Consider the following 18,494-nt stretch of genomic DNA (forward strand, 5'->3'; position numbering starts at 1 on the left):
AGAAAGACAATCATTCAACCAGATAGTGACTAATCCTAAAAGGACGCACCTTCTCAAATTAAATAGAAAGGAAATCTCAGCTCTGCGTGACCTTCAAAAAAACAAAGATATTATGATACAAAAAGCAGACAAAGGTGAGACGGGTGGAGTTTTAGACAAGCAAGATTATATTAACAAATTAAATTCCGTAGTAATAATAATTGGACTTACCAAGAGGTCCATCCGGACCTATTTTCCATTTTAGTCAACCAGTGTAATAAGACATTAACAACATACCGGAAAAACAATTAGAATACGATGGCCCAGTTAAAACAATTAAAAGCTAGGACGTACAGTATACCCACACTTTTTGGACAGGTTTTCCCATTTGTCCCATCATTTCATGCAAGCATTCTGCATTCTCAGCGTTAGCTTCCCACATACACAATATAATCAAACCTTTCAGACAAACTATAAAGTTTGGGATAAAAAAAACAACGATTCGCTAGTTAATAACCTTAAAGATAAAGTACTTAATGATAACGACAATCTATTTTCACTAGGTGTCACCTCTTTATACACTAACATGAACATCGAATACACCTTGAACATTGTCTGGGACGTGTTAAACAATAACCCCTTACCTATTAATTATGCAAAACTCCAGGTTACAGCTATTTTCGATCTGATAAAACTTTTAACTGAAGCCAATTATATTAGCTTCCAAGGTAAAGTTTTCAAACAGTTTTTCGGTTTACCCATGGAGTTAAATCTAAGCGATTTATTAGCGGAAATATCCACATGGTATTGAAAAAATACATTTAACACCCTTTCTTTCGCGTGTCACCTACTATGGTAGATATCTTGATGGTATACTTTGCATCGCAGATTCAGGGACCATCAGGACATTTTACAGAAACTTAATAATATTCATGCAAGATTAAAACTTTACACTAGAAACCGAATATACTGAAACGAAATCCTTACATTTTTTTTAAATTTCACCCTCGCTCGGGTTATGAACGAAATTCAATGTAACATACAGAAAGTCCATCAACACAGGAATGTTCCTACATTACAGTAGCTATTACCATTTACTTGTAAAAGTTCCAGCATCCTAAATCAATTTCGTTATGCTTAAAAATATCAATATCTAGTGCAGCCCTACACAATTCAAAATCATAGCCAAACCCACAAGGAAGCTACATGCAGCCCTTAATAATCACTCAGTCCAATTCTCTACCATGTTCCAAATAAATGATTTAGTCTACAACGCAGCTTGCAAGGATTGCAGCTCTTCATATAGGGATCAACCACTTTACACTCAATACGAGGATGAAACAACATTCAACATCCGTCCTTGCGTCTGCTGCTCTGCTTCAAAATCTGAATTCCATGCGATCAGTGAAGGCGACACCTTTCCGTTCAACGAAGCAAAAATACTTATCATCCGACATGATTACACCAAATTATTAATTTCTGAGACTCTTGAAATTAAATTTCATCAAAATTCAGTCAACGAACGTCGCCCCTATCCCATTTCAGATCATGGTCCTTGACGCTCATTTTCCAAGATAGCAACTAATCTCCATGGTATAAATTCCGTCACACTCGCGGTTTCTGGATGTAAATATTATAAACGAAATCAAAGATTTCTCTGTGAAATTTTCACTGGTTTCATTTAGTTTTGTTTTCACTGTGAATTGCGAATCTCGGAACAGCCTCTCCTTGGATATTCTTGCTACGTTTCATAAAGGAACGGCATTTGCGCGCCGTTCCTTTATGAAAATACATGCAAAGCGATTCTTTATGAAAATAGATGCAAATTTATACAGAAATGGCCCTGCATCTGCCACCAGTTGGTTGTTGTATTAAGGTTTTAGGAGCATCAGCGACTAAGGTGATAGTGCTCTGTGTATATTATATGTGAATTGTGTATTCTGAGGGCGATTTTCTGTTTTGCTGGATGAAAAACCCGAGGTTCCTGGAAAAAAAACCTAGCTACCCTCGCCTGAGATCGATTAACTCAGTCACGTCGTCAAGAAGGCCCATAAAAATTCCTCCAATCATCAACGGGACTCGAACTGAGGTCTTTTTCACCCCGTGTGGGGAGGAGTCGCTTAAAAAGAAACAAAATAGATACCATGTGACGTTCTTTCGAAAAAAACGAGAAAGTCTTATAGGATGACGGAGATCCACGAACATGACAATGTTAGACGATGGAATTGTAGATACAAAAATTCATAACAAATGATGCTTTTAGTCAGCAGCCAAGCATTTCTGCAACAGCACTAAACTAACAGGGTGGTTCTCTCCGAAAAACAATTTTGAAATGCGTGTTAATTACCATAATATAATGGTTAACTACCGCTTAAAGTTGAAGCTAAAAAACTACAAATTCAATGTAATATATGAAGTGTCCATTTACATTAAGAACGGGACAATTAATATGAGAAAACTAAACTTACCTTTATTGAATGGAAGCTTTTGTACGTACCGGCTAGCAAACACACTGTGTTATCTTTTCAGCTGACACCCAATACAATTTCATCTACTTTCGAACGCCACGTGCATACTTATATTTGTGGAGGAATTACATCACCCACAGGATGTGTGGACACGCATATTAAGCAATATAATAAAATTTATGCTTGCTCTTACGTACAGGGAGATTCAGAAATAGAGGCTATGGTTTCACTAGTATAATATACCCGGGCAACTTCCTTCAAACGCATTGAAGGAAGTACGCAATAGATGATTATGCCACGTTCGGGTTGAATTGTTCAGGAGATTGACGAACAATTGCAGAAGCCTCATAAGTTTAGTTTTAATATCTTCTCTGATCGTAGCTTTTCACACTGAATGTTTCATGTATCCTACACAGAACAAAATCGAGATTTAGATAGAGTGAATGTTTAGGCTGCGCCAGATCCTCTTCCAGCAATTCTAGAAGTGTTCGTTTAGCTACAGTTGATGTTGAACTAAGCGAGCGGGCAGTTGCACTGACTCCTGCATTTTCATGTGGCCTTACCTATGGAAATTTATATTTATGACGAATTTATTTCCGATAATCGGTTAAAAGAAGTTGTTCGGGCTGTGCAAGGCTTATCGTTAACGATGCAATATGTCTCGCACTTCTTTAGTTATGCACTGATCTGCTGTCCAAAACGAGAGAGTGCTCCATATTGGAAGAACATTGTGGAACGGAAATTTAGGCAATTTCTTACAATGGCAGCTCCCGAATTAATACTGGACAGCACCTGGAGCCGAAAAAAGGAAAAATACAGTTATGAATTTTAAATCTTTGCAATGTAAAAGTCGATTCATCAATTCAGATAACGTTGAAGACAATATCCAGACGTTTAACAACAGCATAGGGTTTACCAATCATTTTGTTGCAGCGTTTCAAGCCGTTTTACACGACAAGGATGTAAATGAGACCTTGACTGAAACCCACTATTCGTTCTGACATGAGTACTGATGAGCACTCGTGGGTAGTACAGTTTGATAAGATCGCCGTCCTCCCTACACCGGGTGGAAAAGACCCTAGTTCGAATCCCGTCGATGACGGGAGCAATTTTTATGGGTCTTTTTCACAATGTTGCTGAATTAGTCGGTCTCAGGCGAGGGTAGCATGATTTTTTTATCCAGAAAAAAGAAAATTGACTTCAGAACACACACAATTTACAGACAATATACACGGAGGAACATGGTGTCTAAGTAGCCGATGCACCTAAACTCTAAGAACAAAATTATAAATGAGTACTGATGAAAGAGAATCGACTGACTCAGCACAGCAGAGAGTAAACTGTAAACTTTATGTAATGTATCTCTATAAACGGTATGTAAAGGAGTTTGTGCAGTGTAGGTGTTGTTCAGTTATTGCTGGCTACTTAGTCACCAGAAGGCAATCATTCCATTTTTTTTCCATTTATTTGTACACACAATTATTACATAAATATATACGTATACAATACTTACAAAAAAATATATATACAATTTTATATACATTAACATTTCCTTACACATATATAAGACCTCCTGGTGCACTGTGTACGTGTATCCCAGAGTCAAGAGTGACTCCTAGGCAAAAGCCCATCTCCACCTAGTTCATCTGTTTTTGCGTAGAAACTCAACAAATCTAGGCTAAAAACATGTGCGAGGTATTTTACCACCGCTAATATAAAACAGCTACTGCCCGGTGCCCTTCTCTAGGCCCGGGTTTACGTTTTGAATTTGTGCCGAATGCACAAGTCCCGCACCCATCAGATGTAGTGCAATACCAGTGGGTGTCGACAAATGAATTACTAGTGGAAAACTTCCACAAATTATCCTCACTAACACCCAGTAATTATTATATTAAACAGATATATACAATATTTTTTTTAAATATGCTCAGGCTCTGAATTCCTGAGAACCAAGAAAACAATATATAATATACCATGGACAATTAACAACACTGTCTACTCTGTCCACTGGAACTTTCAAACCTGTGGACAAGCACAATGAGATAGCTACTAAATGATTCTCATAAACCTTGTGTTTCACGGAAACCAATCTTTACAATAACAATTGACATAAATCTTGTCAATAACAATTAGCCAAAATCAATGCAACATTAATTAACATAAATCAACACAATAACAATCCATATAAGTCAGCACAATAACAATTAACTTAAAGGTTTATGTTTACACATAAACCTTTTGTCTTTTGGTCATTTGTGAAGTCAATTCCCAGAAGAAGCTGAAGTTCTTAGTTGAGTCCTCAATATCAAAACTCACCTTGAGAAGGTTTGCAGAGCAGTAAAGTTATTATGGTCTTCAACTAAGATATTTACATAGTTCTCCAATAAGTTTGGAACTGCAGACATTAAATCCGTTCTAAGTTGAGAATACAATGGACAGTTCAGAAGTACATGAATCCACGTTTCATATTCCCCACATGTGCAGTGCGGATCAGGTTCCAGGCCACGCTCAAATAACTTAGCCCGGAGGGACCCATGCCCTGTTAGCAGATAAGAAGTTGTCATAGAAGGTCTAAACCACGAAATAATTCCAGGGGTTGTTGAGAATTCCACTTGCGCAATATACTTTCTTGTTACAAGCCCAAATTCGCTCTCATCTCACCTTTTTGCCAGACAACAGTAAATTCCTTCCATAGCCTTTTCTTCTCCCTTTTAAAGTCGCTGGCTGAATCTGTCGTAATTCCAAGCATTGTCTTACACTGACCTTTTTAGGTAGTAAATCAAACTCCGAAAAGCAATATACAGTATAAATCTACAGGAATCGTAACGCCAAGTATTTAGAGTGCGTTGTTTGAAACAGTCCTTGGAATATTATTGATCGTCGAAAGAACTGATCTTTGTGTTTAAATATATTTCTGTTTAACTTTTACTTTTGATACTTTGTGGTACCAAACACTTGCTGCGTATGATATAATAGGCAAAAATATGGTTTTATAGTAAAGATTCAAGGTTTTCTTTGATAATCCCCACTCTTCCCTGGATACTCTGATAACTGAGCAGCAGCCTGGAAAGTAAGGCAATGGGAATTTCCAGGACTGCTGGGAGTCGTAGTGGAACAATTAAATACGTGGGCTGTGTTAGGGTAACTAAGAAGAAACGGGTGCATGAATACTTTGAAATAGTTGAGGATAACACCTGTATCTGCAGCGAGAAGGAAGAATGGGCTCATCTCCTGCACGACTGCGTGGCTTACCTTGACCTCAGGCAACAGCTCCTCCTTCGGACCAACCTTCCAGACTTTCATTAGCTCCATTCCCTGATTGAAAACCAGGAAGCTTTTAGGACCTTCCTACAATTTTGTACAGCCGACTTCAAGCGAAGAAGACACCTTCTGGCCACTGCTTCCACACCTTCTATCCTAGCGGCTACTGACTAGCCCGCTTATCTTTGTTACGCAAGAACCCAGTTTTTTCCACAATCAGGCATGAAACCTCGAGATCGTTGCGAACCGCGTTGGGTATGATTTCATCGCAGACCACTAAGTTGGTGTGGGATATCTCTGTGTAGGCCCATCTCCCTCTTTTGAGAAGGAGTGCCTTCTCTGCCGATCTCTCGGCGCTCACTCGTGTTTCTGTCTCCGTCATCAACTTGCCCTCTTGCTGTCCTTACTCACCTGCGTTCTTCCCGCTATTTCTCAACATTTTTTATCCCGCTTCCCTCTACCTTACTTCATTTCTTTGATCGTTTCCCCTCCTTCCTTGGCAGGAGGGGAAGACCCCGACAGTCGTCCCTATGCCGATCTAGCCCAGCTCCTCGTGCCTTGGATGGGTGCTGGAATTCACCTTTCTGGTGAAGAGACCTTCCAGTAACTAATTGGCCAAATGAGAAACACGAACAACACAGCAATAATACATTCACGATACCCACACTACTCACACATTCATTTAGCCTTGGCAGATTTTAATACATCACATTGACACTTTTACGCGGTTTTGTGGGAGATCACTGGAGTCGCTGACAGATACATACACCCGCTACACACACTATCGGAGGGACGCTGTTGTCTACCTACTTGGTTAGTCGCCCAAGTTTACTGCTCCTGAATTTTTCTTTTAAAATTAGTCTTAACAATGAGTTTCATTTTAAAAGTTATGCCACCGGATTTCTTTTCGTGTGGACTAGCCTGGGAGTAAGTTTATTTTTGAATTTTTTGGGTTCTCCGCTGAGATATATTCGTTATTTATCTGGCGCTATTGTCTATGGGTCGGGTTATCACGCCGCGATAGGCATAGCATTGGAGAGCACGATCACTCTACCTTTGGCCGCCACGAATATATCTAGGCGACCTTGACTGGGGTGGAGTTTCCCCCTTGTGTGCTGACAGTGTTTAGATTTGCTTGTGACTTGAGTGTACAGCATTTGAACATTCTGGAACTCTGCTGACCTTGAAATTCTCACAGGTCTCCTTTCACTGACCGACAGCGAAACCAAGACCTGTATTGTCTTCCTCACCTCTTCCACTGCGCTACAACTGATTTTATGATGAATTCTGTGTCGCCCCCTACTTCCACAAACTTTCCGTGGCTGACTTTCGACTCTTTCTTAATCTTGGTACGTCTGACAGTGCTTATCAACTTTAGCATTTAAAACAAATTATCCCACGAACTTGTGGTTTGCATCAATCGTAAGAATTTTTTCTCCCTTTTCAAAGGATACACACAGACATCCCGTTTATCTGAACTATAATCGGTAAGCCGATTATCATGGAGAAAACATTTGTGTGCCAGGATAAGAGAGAAAATCAATTCTAAGATGCCCCTAAAGTCGAGCTGTTGGATGAGACTGAAGACCCCCCCCCCTGAGCCCAACCTCAAAGAAAAAGTATAAGAAGACGGTTGTATTCAATTCTGATCGTGAGACCCGGAGCCAATCCCAACTAAAGGACTCACAGGGAAACAACAACTCGCAAATTGTCCCAGGGAACGACCGAGCAAAGCAAGCAGAAACAAGTAATGATGGCCCGAACAAACAGCAATCATCTGTGACCTTGGATCCTACCCTACCAGAGGGTACAGTGTTAGAACAGGTACTTGTCTTGAGGACAAAACTAGAAACTCTTATGAAAGAGCCAACCAGCCAGATTACTACTTCCCTCCGCGGCGACATTGTCACTTGATGGAGCAAGTTAGAGACAATCCTTCTTACGGAGCATTGGGAACAGGAAAAAACTAAGGCAAAACTTGATGCTTTACTAGAAGAGAGAGAGATAAACAAATGCCACTGTGTTCTCTCTCCTATTCCGACACGTTTAGGATTCCAGCACCATCAACAACAGCGCGAAAGAAACCAACCACAAAGAAACCGCTTCTACCAACGCCGAACATAGTAATATCCCGACCAAAGAATACAAAAGAAACCTGTACTAGTGAGGACATAAAAAACAAGATAATAGCCAACATGAAAGGGGACTTAGAGCACACAAGAATTAAGGGAATTAGAAAGATGAGAAATGTGGGAGTGGTAATTGAAACAGAGTGAAAAAGAAGTGCAAACCTTGGACTTATTTTTTTTACGTTAGTGAAGAAATCTCACCACAACATCGAGAAGAAGAAATATATCACAGGAATTTGCGAAACACACTCCCTGACGCGGAATCGCGTAATCTAGTAATGCCAAGATACCTAAATCCAGCGATGGCGCAAGTACAAAGTGGATCGTGGAGCTCTCTCCGGCGGCATGACAGGTGATAAAGAATCAAGCCAGGATCTATATAGAATGGGGAAGCCACCGCTTCCGCGAGCGTGTGGCCGTGCCCAAATGCTTTAGGTGCTGCAAATATGGCCACACATGCATGCAAACCACCTCCACCTGCGGTCACTGCTCTGAGAAAGGGCACGATTACAGTGCTTGCCCCAACAAAGCCAAGGAGCCAGTTTGCATAAACTGCAAGTCGCTGAGAATAGACCACTACCATTCAATCAGGAATCCCAAGTGTACAACCTACATAAAAGCCAGAAGTTTACACCAAGGACGAATCAATTATGGGGATACGTATTAAAAATTTTAACAATAATATGATTAAGATCTTTCAACTAAATGCGCAGAGGGCCAGAGCAGTGGCCGACCAAATCCGTGTCAAAGCGAATGAAGAAAAGGCTGATATTGTCATACTACAGGAGCCATATGTGAACGCAAAAAGTGTTAGGGGATATCCCCTGACCTACAAGATAATTCAGACGGATGTGGACACCCCCTGGGCGGCTATCCTAATCAGGAACCAACATACTACTGCTACCAGAATTACACAACTTTGTACAGCTTGGGCTGCCTGTGCCCATATTATTACAGCCTTGGGCACCTTTTACATTGTCGCACTATATTGTAGGCCCGGAGAAGAGATAACGTTTGCAATTACAGTAATTACTTACAACACCTCCTTGATGTACTACCGAATCAAAAGGTAATAATTGGTGCAGACGTAAACTTTCGCTCACCAGCCTGGTTTAGCACAACACCCGATAGACGGGGTACCAGGAACGGCCAACTTCTTGAAGAGTTCCTCATTGGCTCCTAGATCTCCGTACTTAATCAGCCATACCAGCTCCCGACCTTTTGTAACACCCTTTGGGAGTCCACGATTGACGTCTCTCTTGCTACAGGAAGTATTGCACCGTTCGTGACCAACTGGAGGGTTCAAGACTCATGGACAACATCAGATCACCGTGTTATAGCCTTTCAAATTATCAGAACTCTAACAAGAACACCGCCAATCAAGCAATTCCATAACAGATTTGCCATAACTAAAGCAGACTGGGAGCTCTTCGGGAACTCCTTGATTGCAAAGGTAGAAAATAATCAACAGATGCTGGACCAGTGGAGTGATCCTCACTCATGCCAACGCAAGGTAACAGAAATTATTACAATTGCCAGTGCAACAGCTATAAAAAGAAAAAACCCACTGCCAGGTGCAGTTCCCTGGTGGACACCTGAGATTCAGCAACTAAGGAGAGAAGTAATTAAAAGATCGAAAGACTTCCAAAGAGCACGGAGGACCTGGCCGGCTGCAGAAGTTGAAGTGCTTAGGCAGCACTACAGAAATGTCAGGAATCGTTATACAGAAACTATCAAGAAAAGTAAAAAGAGATCATGGGAGGGCTTGGTCTACACTAGAGGAAATGCTAACATCTAGGGGGTAGTTTACAAAGTCACCATCAATAAACTCCCCAGAGGCGAAGTCTTAGCATCCACTCGGACACCGCAGGGTGTGCTCACCACAACTTGGAAGCAATCAATGGAAAATATTCTCAGCGTTATTTTCAAGGACCCAGCTATGCCGTTCCAACAAGAACAGCACCAAGTGTGCCAAGAAAACCAGAATTATGACACATCACAGCAGGAGCCCCCTTTCTCACGGGAGGAGCTCCTTGTAGCCGTCGCAGAGATCAAAACCAAGAAATGTCCAGGCTTAAATCTGATCGAGCCAGAAATTGTTAAAAAGGTAGCTAAATATGCACCGAACCTTCTGCTGGATCTGTTTAACTTAGAAGCAGGAATATACCCAACTGAATGGAAGACAGCAAATATTAAGTTAATTCTGAAGAACCCAATCAAACTTCTATCAGTGGTGAGTAATCTATACGAAAAATTACTGCATAAAAGAATTTCCCAGCACTACGAAGCAGCAGGACTATCAGCGGTGAACCAATATAGGTTCAAACCAGGTTCCTTCACGATAGATGCATTGAAAAACGTGCTCATTGGAGAAGGGAATGCAGCAGGAAATACTTCCTCCTGGTCTCCATCGATTTCGCTATGGAATTTGACTCACTTTGGTGGCCGAGTGTCCTTGGCAGACTGAGGTAGGCCAGGGTGCCAATAAACCTGTTGAACACCATAAAAGATTACCTATCACAGAGAAAGGTCGAGGTCAATACCCCGTACAAGAAGATAGTAAAACAGATCTACGGAGGCTGTCCGTAGGGGTTTGTGCTGGACCCATTTCTCTGGAGCATTGTCTTCGATGAGTTCTTGAGGATGGATCTGGGGGAAGTCAAATCCCAGGCTTTCGCGGACGACCTCGTCGTTACAGTGGAAGCAAACTCAAGAGCTCAGCTTGAGACCCTAGCCAACCATGCCCTTCGACTGCTTCAAACCTGGGCAGCAAAGAACTTTCTCACGATATCACCTGCGAAAACCTCATCCATTCTCCTTAAAGGCTCGCTCGAACTGTGTAGACCACCCCGAATTAAAATTGACGAGAGCATGATGAAATTAGCGCCACAGCTCAAATATTTAGGTATTCTCCTAGACAGCAAACTATCCTTTCAGTCACACGTTAAATACATCAGAACGAAGATCAGGAACTACTCGGCCCTAGTGGCCAGGGTCTCACGTAGAGACTGGGACGTCAACAAGAGAACGCTGGCATAAGACAGTTTTCATCCCAGCAATCTCATGTGCTTCGGCCATATGGTACGATAAGACCACGCTAGTAGTAAATAAAAGAACGCTGGATTCCACCCAGCGATCCATCCTCCGCGCCATAACCCGCGCCTGCAGTACAGTGAGTACTGCAGTACTCCCACTAGACCTAGAAATCGTTAGAACTGGAATGCTCTATTGCCTTTCCAAAGGAGTCCAGTTACCTTCCTAAATTTTACAACTGATCCCACTAATAGTAGGAAGGCAGAAAAAGTACGCCTACAGAACCACCTGCTGCAAGAGTGGAAAAATAGATGGGCCGGTACCACCAAAGGAGAGATCACCCGCAAGTTTTTTCCACAGACAAATAGGGTATTCCCGAAATCACCATCATGGTTCTTCCCAGGACTTCATACAACATACTTAATAGCAGGGCATGGACCCTTCAATGCAAAGCTCGCTGGCTTCAGACTCACAGAAAACCCACATTGCACTTGTGGAGGGATAAAGACTGTAGCCATCTTATGTTTGACTGTCCCATCTACGAATACCTAAGATGTATTCTGATTACAAAAGTGAGATATCTTCGAGGAGGACAAGAATTTCTCCTCCTTGAAACGGAAGGAGATTATAAAGCATTGTCACGATTCGCCCAGGACCTCTTCGCAAGAAGAAGGGTGCAAATTGCCATACACTGAGAAAAAGAGGAAATGCCAGCCGATCCCAAAGACAAAAGATATCACCAACCAACATTTCTCCTCTTTAAACAGAAGAAGATTAAAAACGAAAACTTGATGACAGACTGCAGGCGCAACCTCGACAACCTGAATTGCAGTACGGGACTTGTCCCAGGAATGACCCACAACCCTAGAAGTTGACATCTCTTTAGAAGAACTAGAACCTAAATAGAAGACCTATCATGGACTTGTCCTCATTGCGGCTCTGCTGCCAACGCCACAGGAGATCCTATACCTGTGCTCTCTTGCGCGGTACTTTCTTTCCACTTTCCTGGGGAGGGGTAGGGATGGTTTCACTGTCTCTTCCCATCCTCGCCCTCCTTTTTCTCCTGGTGGGACATGGGCCTGCCCCACTGGTCACCTCCTCTAACCACCCCTTACTTCCTGTTTCCTCCCCAAGCCTTCAGTCTCTCCCCTACTCTGTTCACTTTCACAGCGTATATTGTTGAAACAAAGGCTTCATCTTCTTTCTGACATATAGTATATTACTAATATGTAGGGAAGAAAGAGGTGTTGAATTCTTGTCAATGGTGTTTTTATTTAAATTTTCCGAAGTAGGAAGTTATGTTCAGCCAAATTTTAAATTTTTTATGTGCGGGGAAGAGTGCATTGTAGATATATATATATATATATATATATATATATATATTTTTTTTTTTTTTTTTTTTTTTGGTAGTTGTTGGCGCATAGGCTTCTGTGGCCATAATTCACCTCCCAAGGTTTTTGGAGTACTTTGATCCAAGCCCGAGGCGGAATCGAACCCGCGACCTTTGGGTTGCCAGGCAGGCACTTTACCCACCCGGCTAGCCCGGTCGGCGCATTGTAGATAGCGTACCAATAAACATACTAATTTGATTTGGGTCATCCTAACATTCGATTTAAACTTTATTCACAATTTACATTCCGCATTACATTTCTGCTTTCATTAACATTCATCTAGTTTCACACAGTTTCCAGATTTATGTCTCGCCCACCCCTTCTTGCAGAGACATCCCGATTTATACATCAATTCGTCCACGGGTCTGGACCTGTCTTCACATGTCAGAAGGTATGCACCGTCTTTATACTCCTCATTAGGCGCACACTCTGCTAACGAAATAAAATTCAAACATTATTTTTAGAATAAAAATGTATTTATATAATTTATAAAATAATTTCGTTCCTTATAAAATTTCAGTACTTTCCATTAGAGAAGGTATTTTTGCAAAAGTTATTAATATAAACAAATTAAATTATTTTCCACTTTAACTGCAAGTACGCCAGAATGAATAACAAATTTTTAATTTCAGGCTCTGCCTTTAAAATTATTATTATTATAGTATGTAATTTGCCAACTACATACGTAACATATATAAAGACTATATATTGCGTCTAAATAAAGACACACTCGAAAGGTTTTAAAGGAAAATCGAATTAATGAAAATATCTGAATTAAAACAGTAACTACGTAATTAAATGAATCACTTTTTTCTCGCAGTTTTTTTCTTGAATGCAGAGAGTGTGGGCGTGTGTGTTCTGGGACATGCTCATGTTACAGAACCAATTGTATTTTTTATGGTGACTTTAAAGAGGCAAGTTCCTGGAGCTTACTGGAATACGGACCACAGTTTGAAGGTCAGGAATATATGTTAATGTTGGACTTCAATATCATCAGCAACCATTGACTCAGATTTGCAGAAACTTCGTTGATGTCGTTAATAAACATCGGAAACAACAAGGATAATTCCAATCGAGAATACTTGAGACGTTTTAATGATATCAGTGAAGGCCATTACGAAATACAGTACAGAGAATTCGGCCTACTGCGACAATCTCCCCAGTTACCAGGTTTCAGTCCTATTGAGAACATTTTGTTACCATCGGTCAACATACTAGTGGAATGTGTTCCACACCTCATGCTACGACGAATCCAGCCTCTTTTGTGGAATAGAGAGGGATCTACTCGCTAATAGCTAGGTGTATCTAATGAAGTACCCCTCAACGTGTGGTTCGTACTCTATATAAAATTTACAGTTTGTTTATATTTTATTTCTATTTGAAATTTTAAGTTTTAAGGTAAGAATTTTAAAAGCTTATAAAAGTTACGATGCAGATGGGCTATAGCTTTGTATATGCATTATTATGTTCTGTAAAAATGAAAACTACAGGGGTGGCGAACTTGCCTTTTGGAACCCCAACTTGATCACTGTCACCTGATTTTTCACCATAATCCGATGTGACAGAGCGTAGATTATAGATTTTTCAAGAATTGAGAAAACGTGAAGTTCCTATACACAGTACTTTGTTTGTAGAACATGATTTCCTGTTGAAAAAATCAACCTGTAAGAGGGTGGTGTGTTTCATTAATTCCCAGAAATGGAACAGATTCACCAATGGCTTTCCCATCTCCCATCTCCCATCTAAGCCTACGCTTAAATTCCTACAAAAATTTATTTTATACTCAGTAGTACGTAAAGTGGGCTTCAACTTCACTGCAACTGTGTCATTGCAGCCAACATACTTGCTAAATCCTGAATGGGCTGAGAGTTTCTTATGGCCGTGTTATGCTCGACTTCGCAATGTCCAAGCGTTTTTCCGTTAGAAGTGGATTACAACTAACACTGCTTACTGTAAATTTAGTTTCCATCGGACTTCAAACAAAAAGTAACTGAGCATTGGAAAAAGAATGAAATGGTCACTTTAGCGTTCTTTCATTTTTGGAAAGTAAACGAAATTTGTTAACATTTTTAATAATTGTTGTTAAATCAATCATATACTGTATTCATATTGGAAGACAACAGCCGATTTGAACATGTTCATGTGATGTGCTGCCGTGAACAATATGAAATACAAGTGGTTGGGAGCAATCTTTTCAAGTTCCTAACTACGGAAGTTTTTCGTACATTTAAAAAAGATGAAAAAAATAGAATTATTACCTACTTTTATTGGAAGTTAATTTATTGGAGTACTTATTCGTTATTGAAACTAAGAAATATTACTTAGTCTTGGCTTTGCAGCAAGCAACCAGTACAGCACGAGAGACTAATACCAGAATGAACCGCATGGTCCATCACTAAATGTAGATCGATAAAAGTGTCGATCACTCAATGTAGATGTAGAAATTTTACACATTATATATGTTTGATTGGCACGGCTTGATCACATTTCCTTTCCAAAAACAAAGTGCGTACGCGGAATAAAAATAACCAGTATCACACCTTATTTTTTTCTTATATGTAAACAAATAACACGAAACTCTGGCTTGCACCTATATTCGCGTTTCAGGTATAGTTAAGAGAAATTCATCGGGCTGATGAAGGTCATTCCCTAAGAATATATGGAACGAAAAAGAAGAGGGGGCGCTAGCGAATGATCTTCAACTACCTTACCTTTTCTATCATTCAATTTGATTTATACAAAAAAGAAGTCGTTGGCATGGTTAAATGGGGTATTTAAATCTCACTTAAAATGTGAGAGATTTAAAATGTCCTTTTAAATGCATTTTTAAAATTTTTGATTTTAAAAGCACTTTCAATTGCAATTGAAATTGAATTTCCTTACATTTCGAGGGTACAGCTCTAAAACGGTGTTCGCATTCCGGCCGCTAGTTAGTACATTGGACCGAACCTATTGGTAACTCTCTAGGAGGCTTCAAGATCAGCTAGTGTATAATCTTGCTACCTCTACTCTGCCAGATAGTGACTGGAGGGAGTCCGAGTAGTGTGTATGCGGGGAGCATTGTCGAGGCCACGTTATGTCAAGGATCTGGGTATATTCTTACCACGTGTACACCATATCCAAAAATTTCACTACTTCATACAGCATGTCCCACCAACTTTTCCTTACTATTGAATACACCATGAATTGTCAAAATAATAAAGTAAGCTTATCTGCGAAAAGATCTAAACCTCCCAATCACTTCCTAATTCATTTCACAAATATACGTAGTCTCAGTTCTAATCTGAACGATGTCTGTCCATTTCCACTTAGGCTCAGATTACGAACCTAAGGGGACATAAATTCAAATTAAGAAAAGACAGATGTAGAATAGATGTGCGGAAATTTGCCTTTAGCCAGCGGGTGGTTAATTGCTGGAACAAACTTCCATCTGTCGTTGTGGAAGTTGATAGGTTGAATAAATTTAAGGAGGAACTGGACAGGCATTTGGAGGGAATGGTGTGATTTTTTTTTTTTTTTTGGCTGATGCTGCATAAGCTCATACATTTGCTTTCTTGCATCACATGCTACTACTACAACTACTACTAGTACTTGCAGTCTGCCCAACCCATGTACTTTTTCTGACAGAATCTCAGTTACCGGTTGATTCAACTACTGCTCATCTCAGATGCCCAAATTATTCGCTGTATGATTCCTTTCGCCTCAAAGGTGGTATTGTGCATATGTCCGTTCTGATATTCCCTATCAGAGACGTGGCAATTTGGAATCTCTTTTTTGATCTTTTCTGGCTTAAAATCTCTCTACCTCATTGTGTCAAATTCATCTGTTGTCTCTACCGTTCTCCCAACTCCACTAATTACTTGAAGCTCTTTGACTTCCTCTCTTTGCAACGTGACTTTCTCCAGTCCAACTTTCCTAACAGTGAGGTAATTTTCCTTGGCGATTTTAATGTTCACAACTCCAGTTGGCTTCCGTTTTCTACTCACACCAACCCAGCTGGTCGAGATGCTGAGGCTTTTGCAATTACTAATGACCTAGCACAGATTGTTCATTTACCTACTAGAATACCGGACAATCCTAATCATACAGCCAATACGCTTGATCTTTTTCTCACAAACAACCCTTATAAGTACACAGTTGAAGTGAGAGGTCCTTTAGGCACCAGATCACAACTTGGTGATTGTCTCTTCTCCAATGGAACCTTTATCTCATGGCTATTCCAAACCTGGTGTTGTTTGGCATTACAAGAATGCAAAATGGGATGACCTGCGAGACTTCTTTTCTTCTTTTCCTTGGTCGGATTACTGTTTCAAAACTTCTGATGTCAACTTTTGTTCAGATCGTGTCAGTGAAATTATTCTTGCAGGAATGGAATCCTTTATCCCATACTCCACTTTAAAATCTCGTGCATTAATTTCTAAAACTTTGTTTTCCAATAAATGTGCTAAATCTGTTCAAGAGAAGAATGTTGCATATCGAAATTGGCTTGTTTCTAATTCCTCAGTTTCATTTTCTGCCTACACCAAAGCTCGCAACAATTGTAATTAATCAATTATTAATCAGCCCAAACTAGAATTCGAACAGGCTAAGAGTAGAAAACTTGCTTCTTACCCTAATGGTAGCCGAGCATTCTGGTCTCTTGCCAAAGCTATTGGCCGCAACTTTTGCTCATCTCTGCTCCCACCTCTGTCCAAACCAAATGGTTCTGTTGTCACTTCAGCCAAGGATAAAGCTGACCTGCTAGCATCCCATTTTCCACTTTAAAATCTCGTCCTTTATCTAAACCTTGGTTTTCCAATAAATGTGCTAAGGCTGTTCAAGAGAAGAATGTTGCATATCGAAATTGGCTTGTTTCTAATTCTTCAGTTTCATTTTCTGCCTACACCAAAGCTCGCAACAATTGTAAAGCAGTTATTAATCAGTCCAAACTAGAGTTCGAACAGGCTAAGAGTAGAAAACTTGCTTCTTGCCATAATGGTAGCCGAGAATTCTGGTCTCTTGCCAAAGCTATTGGCCGCAACTTTTGCCTATCTCTGCTCCCACCTCTGTCCAAACCAAATGGTTCTGTTGTCACTTCAGCCAAGGATAACGCTGACCTGCTAGCATTCCATTTTTCTTCCAGCTCATGTATTAATGAACTTGGTAAAACACCTCCCACCATTCCCAACACGCTCCATTCAATGCCTCCTGTGGTCTTCCGTCAAAAGGATATCAGAAGAATTTTGATGAATCTTGATGCTAAGAAAGCTTCAGGTCCTGATGGTATTTCTCCACTTGTTCTCAAAACCTGTGCTCCTGAACTTACTCCTATTCTTTGCCACCTTTTTTCACTTTCTTATTCCAAAGGTGTTTTTCCTCTTCTTGGAAATTTGCTCATATCCAGCCAGTTCCTAAAAAGGGTGACAAATCCCTGCCATCCAATTATGGTCCCATTGCAATTACTTCTACTCTTTCTAAAGTAATGAAGAAATCAATTAACCGCCAACTCTTAAACTATCTAGAAACCTTCCTTCTGATCAACGATCGCCAGTATGGATTCCATCAGCGTCGATCCACTGGTGATATTCTGGCTTATGTTATCCATTTATGGACTAATTCAATGGAAAGGTTCGGTGAAACACGAGTAGTTTCACTTGACATCTCAAAGGCTTTTGATCGTGTTTGGCATAAAGGTCTTCTAATCAAGCTTCCATCTTGTGGTTTGCCAAATGTTTTTAGTAATTGGTTATCCAGTTTTCTCTCTGATCGCTCACTGAGGGTGATGGTAGATGGCTCTCTGTCTTCTAACTTCTCCACTAATGCCGGTGTCCCCCAAGGTTCAGTTCTTTCCCCCACTCTTTTCCTCTTATATATTAATGACCTTCTTCCATTGACTGGAAATCTTATCCATAGTTTTGCCGATGATAGCACATTGCATTCCACTTTCCATTTTGAGAAACCTTGCCCTGCTAAATCAGCTTCAACTTTTCGAAAATCTGCTACCAATTCCTTAAATGCCGATCTTCAGGTAATTCTCCAGTGGGGCAAAGAAAGCTTAGTTGATTTCAATCCTTCTAAAACTCAGTCTTGTCTTATATCTCGCAAAAAGGATTCTTCTGCTCCTATGCTTATCTTTGGCGACACACCGATTTCTAGGTAAAATGATATATCTCTTTTGGGGATTACCCTGACTTCTAATCTCTCTTGGCACAAGCACATTACAAATATTGCTTCCTCTGCATCCAAAAAAACTT

At 40.4% G+C, this 18,494-nt stretch overlaps 1 protein-coding gene across 1 annotated transcript in view; it reads right to left on the bottom strand.

Annotated features, from left to right (window-relative positions):
* The window catches only part of LOC150084608 (von Willebrand factor-like), a 283,645-nt gene that overhangs the window by 202,469 nt on the left and 62,682 nt on the right, over positions 1-18,494 (bottom strand). The window contains exons 6-7 of the mRNA XM_090376305.1: positions 2,860-3,010; positions 2,448-2,500 (exon numbers count right to left, since the gene is read on the bottom strand). Of these exons, the coding sequence (XP_090232431.1) occupies positions 2,448-2,500; positions 2,860-3,010 (204 nt within the window). The remainder of the gene's footprint in view (positions 1-2,447; positions 2,501-2,859; positions 3,011-18,494) is intronic.

The sequence above is a fragment of the Mastigoproctus giganteus genome, chromosome 6 (assembly GCF_048544385.1).
Source record: "Mastigoproctus giganteus isolate SK-2022 chromosome 6, ASM4854438v1, whole genome shotgun sequence".
NCBI lineage: Eukaryota > Metazoa > Arthropoda > Arachnida > Uropygi > Thelyphonidae > Mastigoproctus > Mastigoproctus giganteus.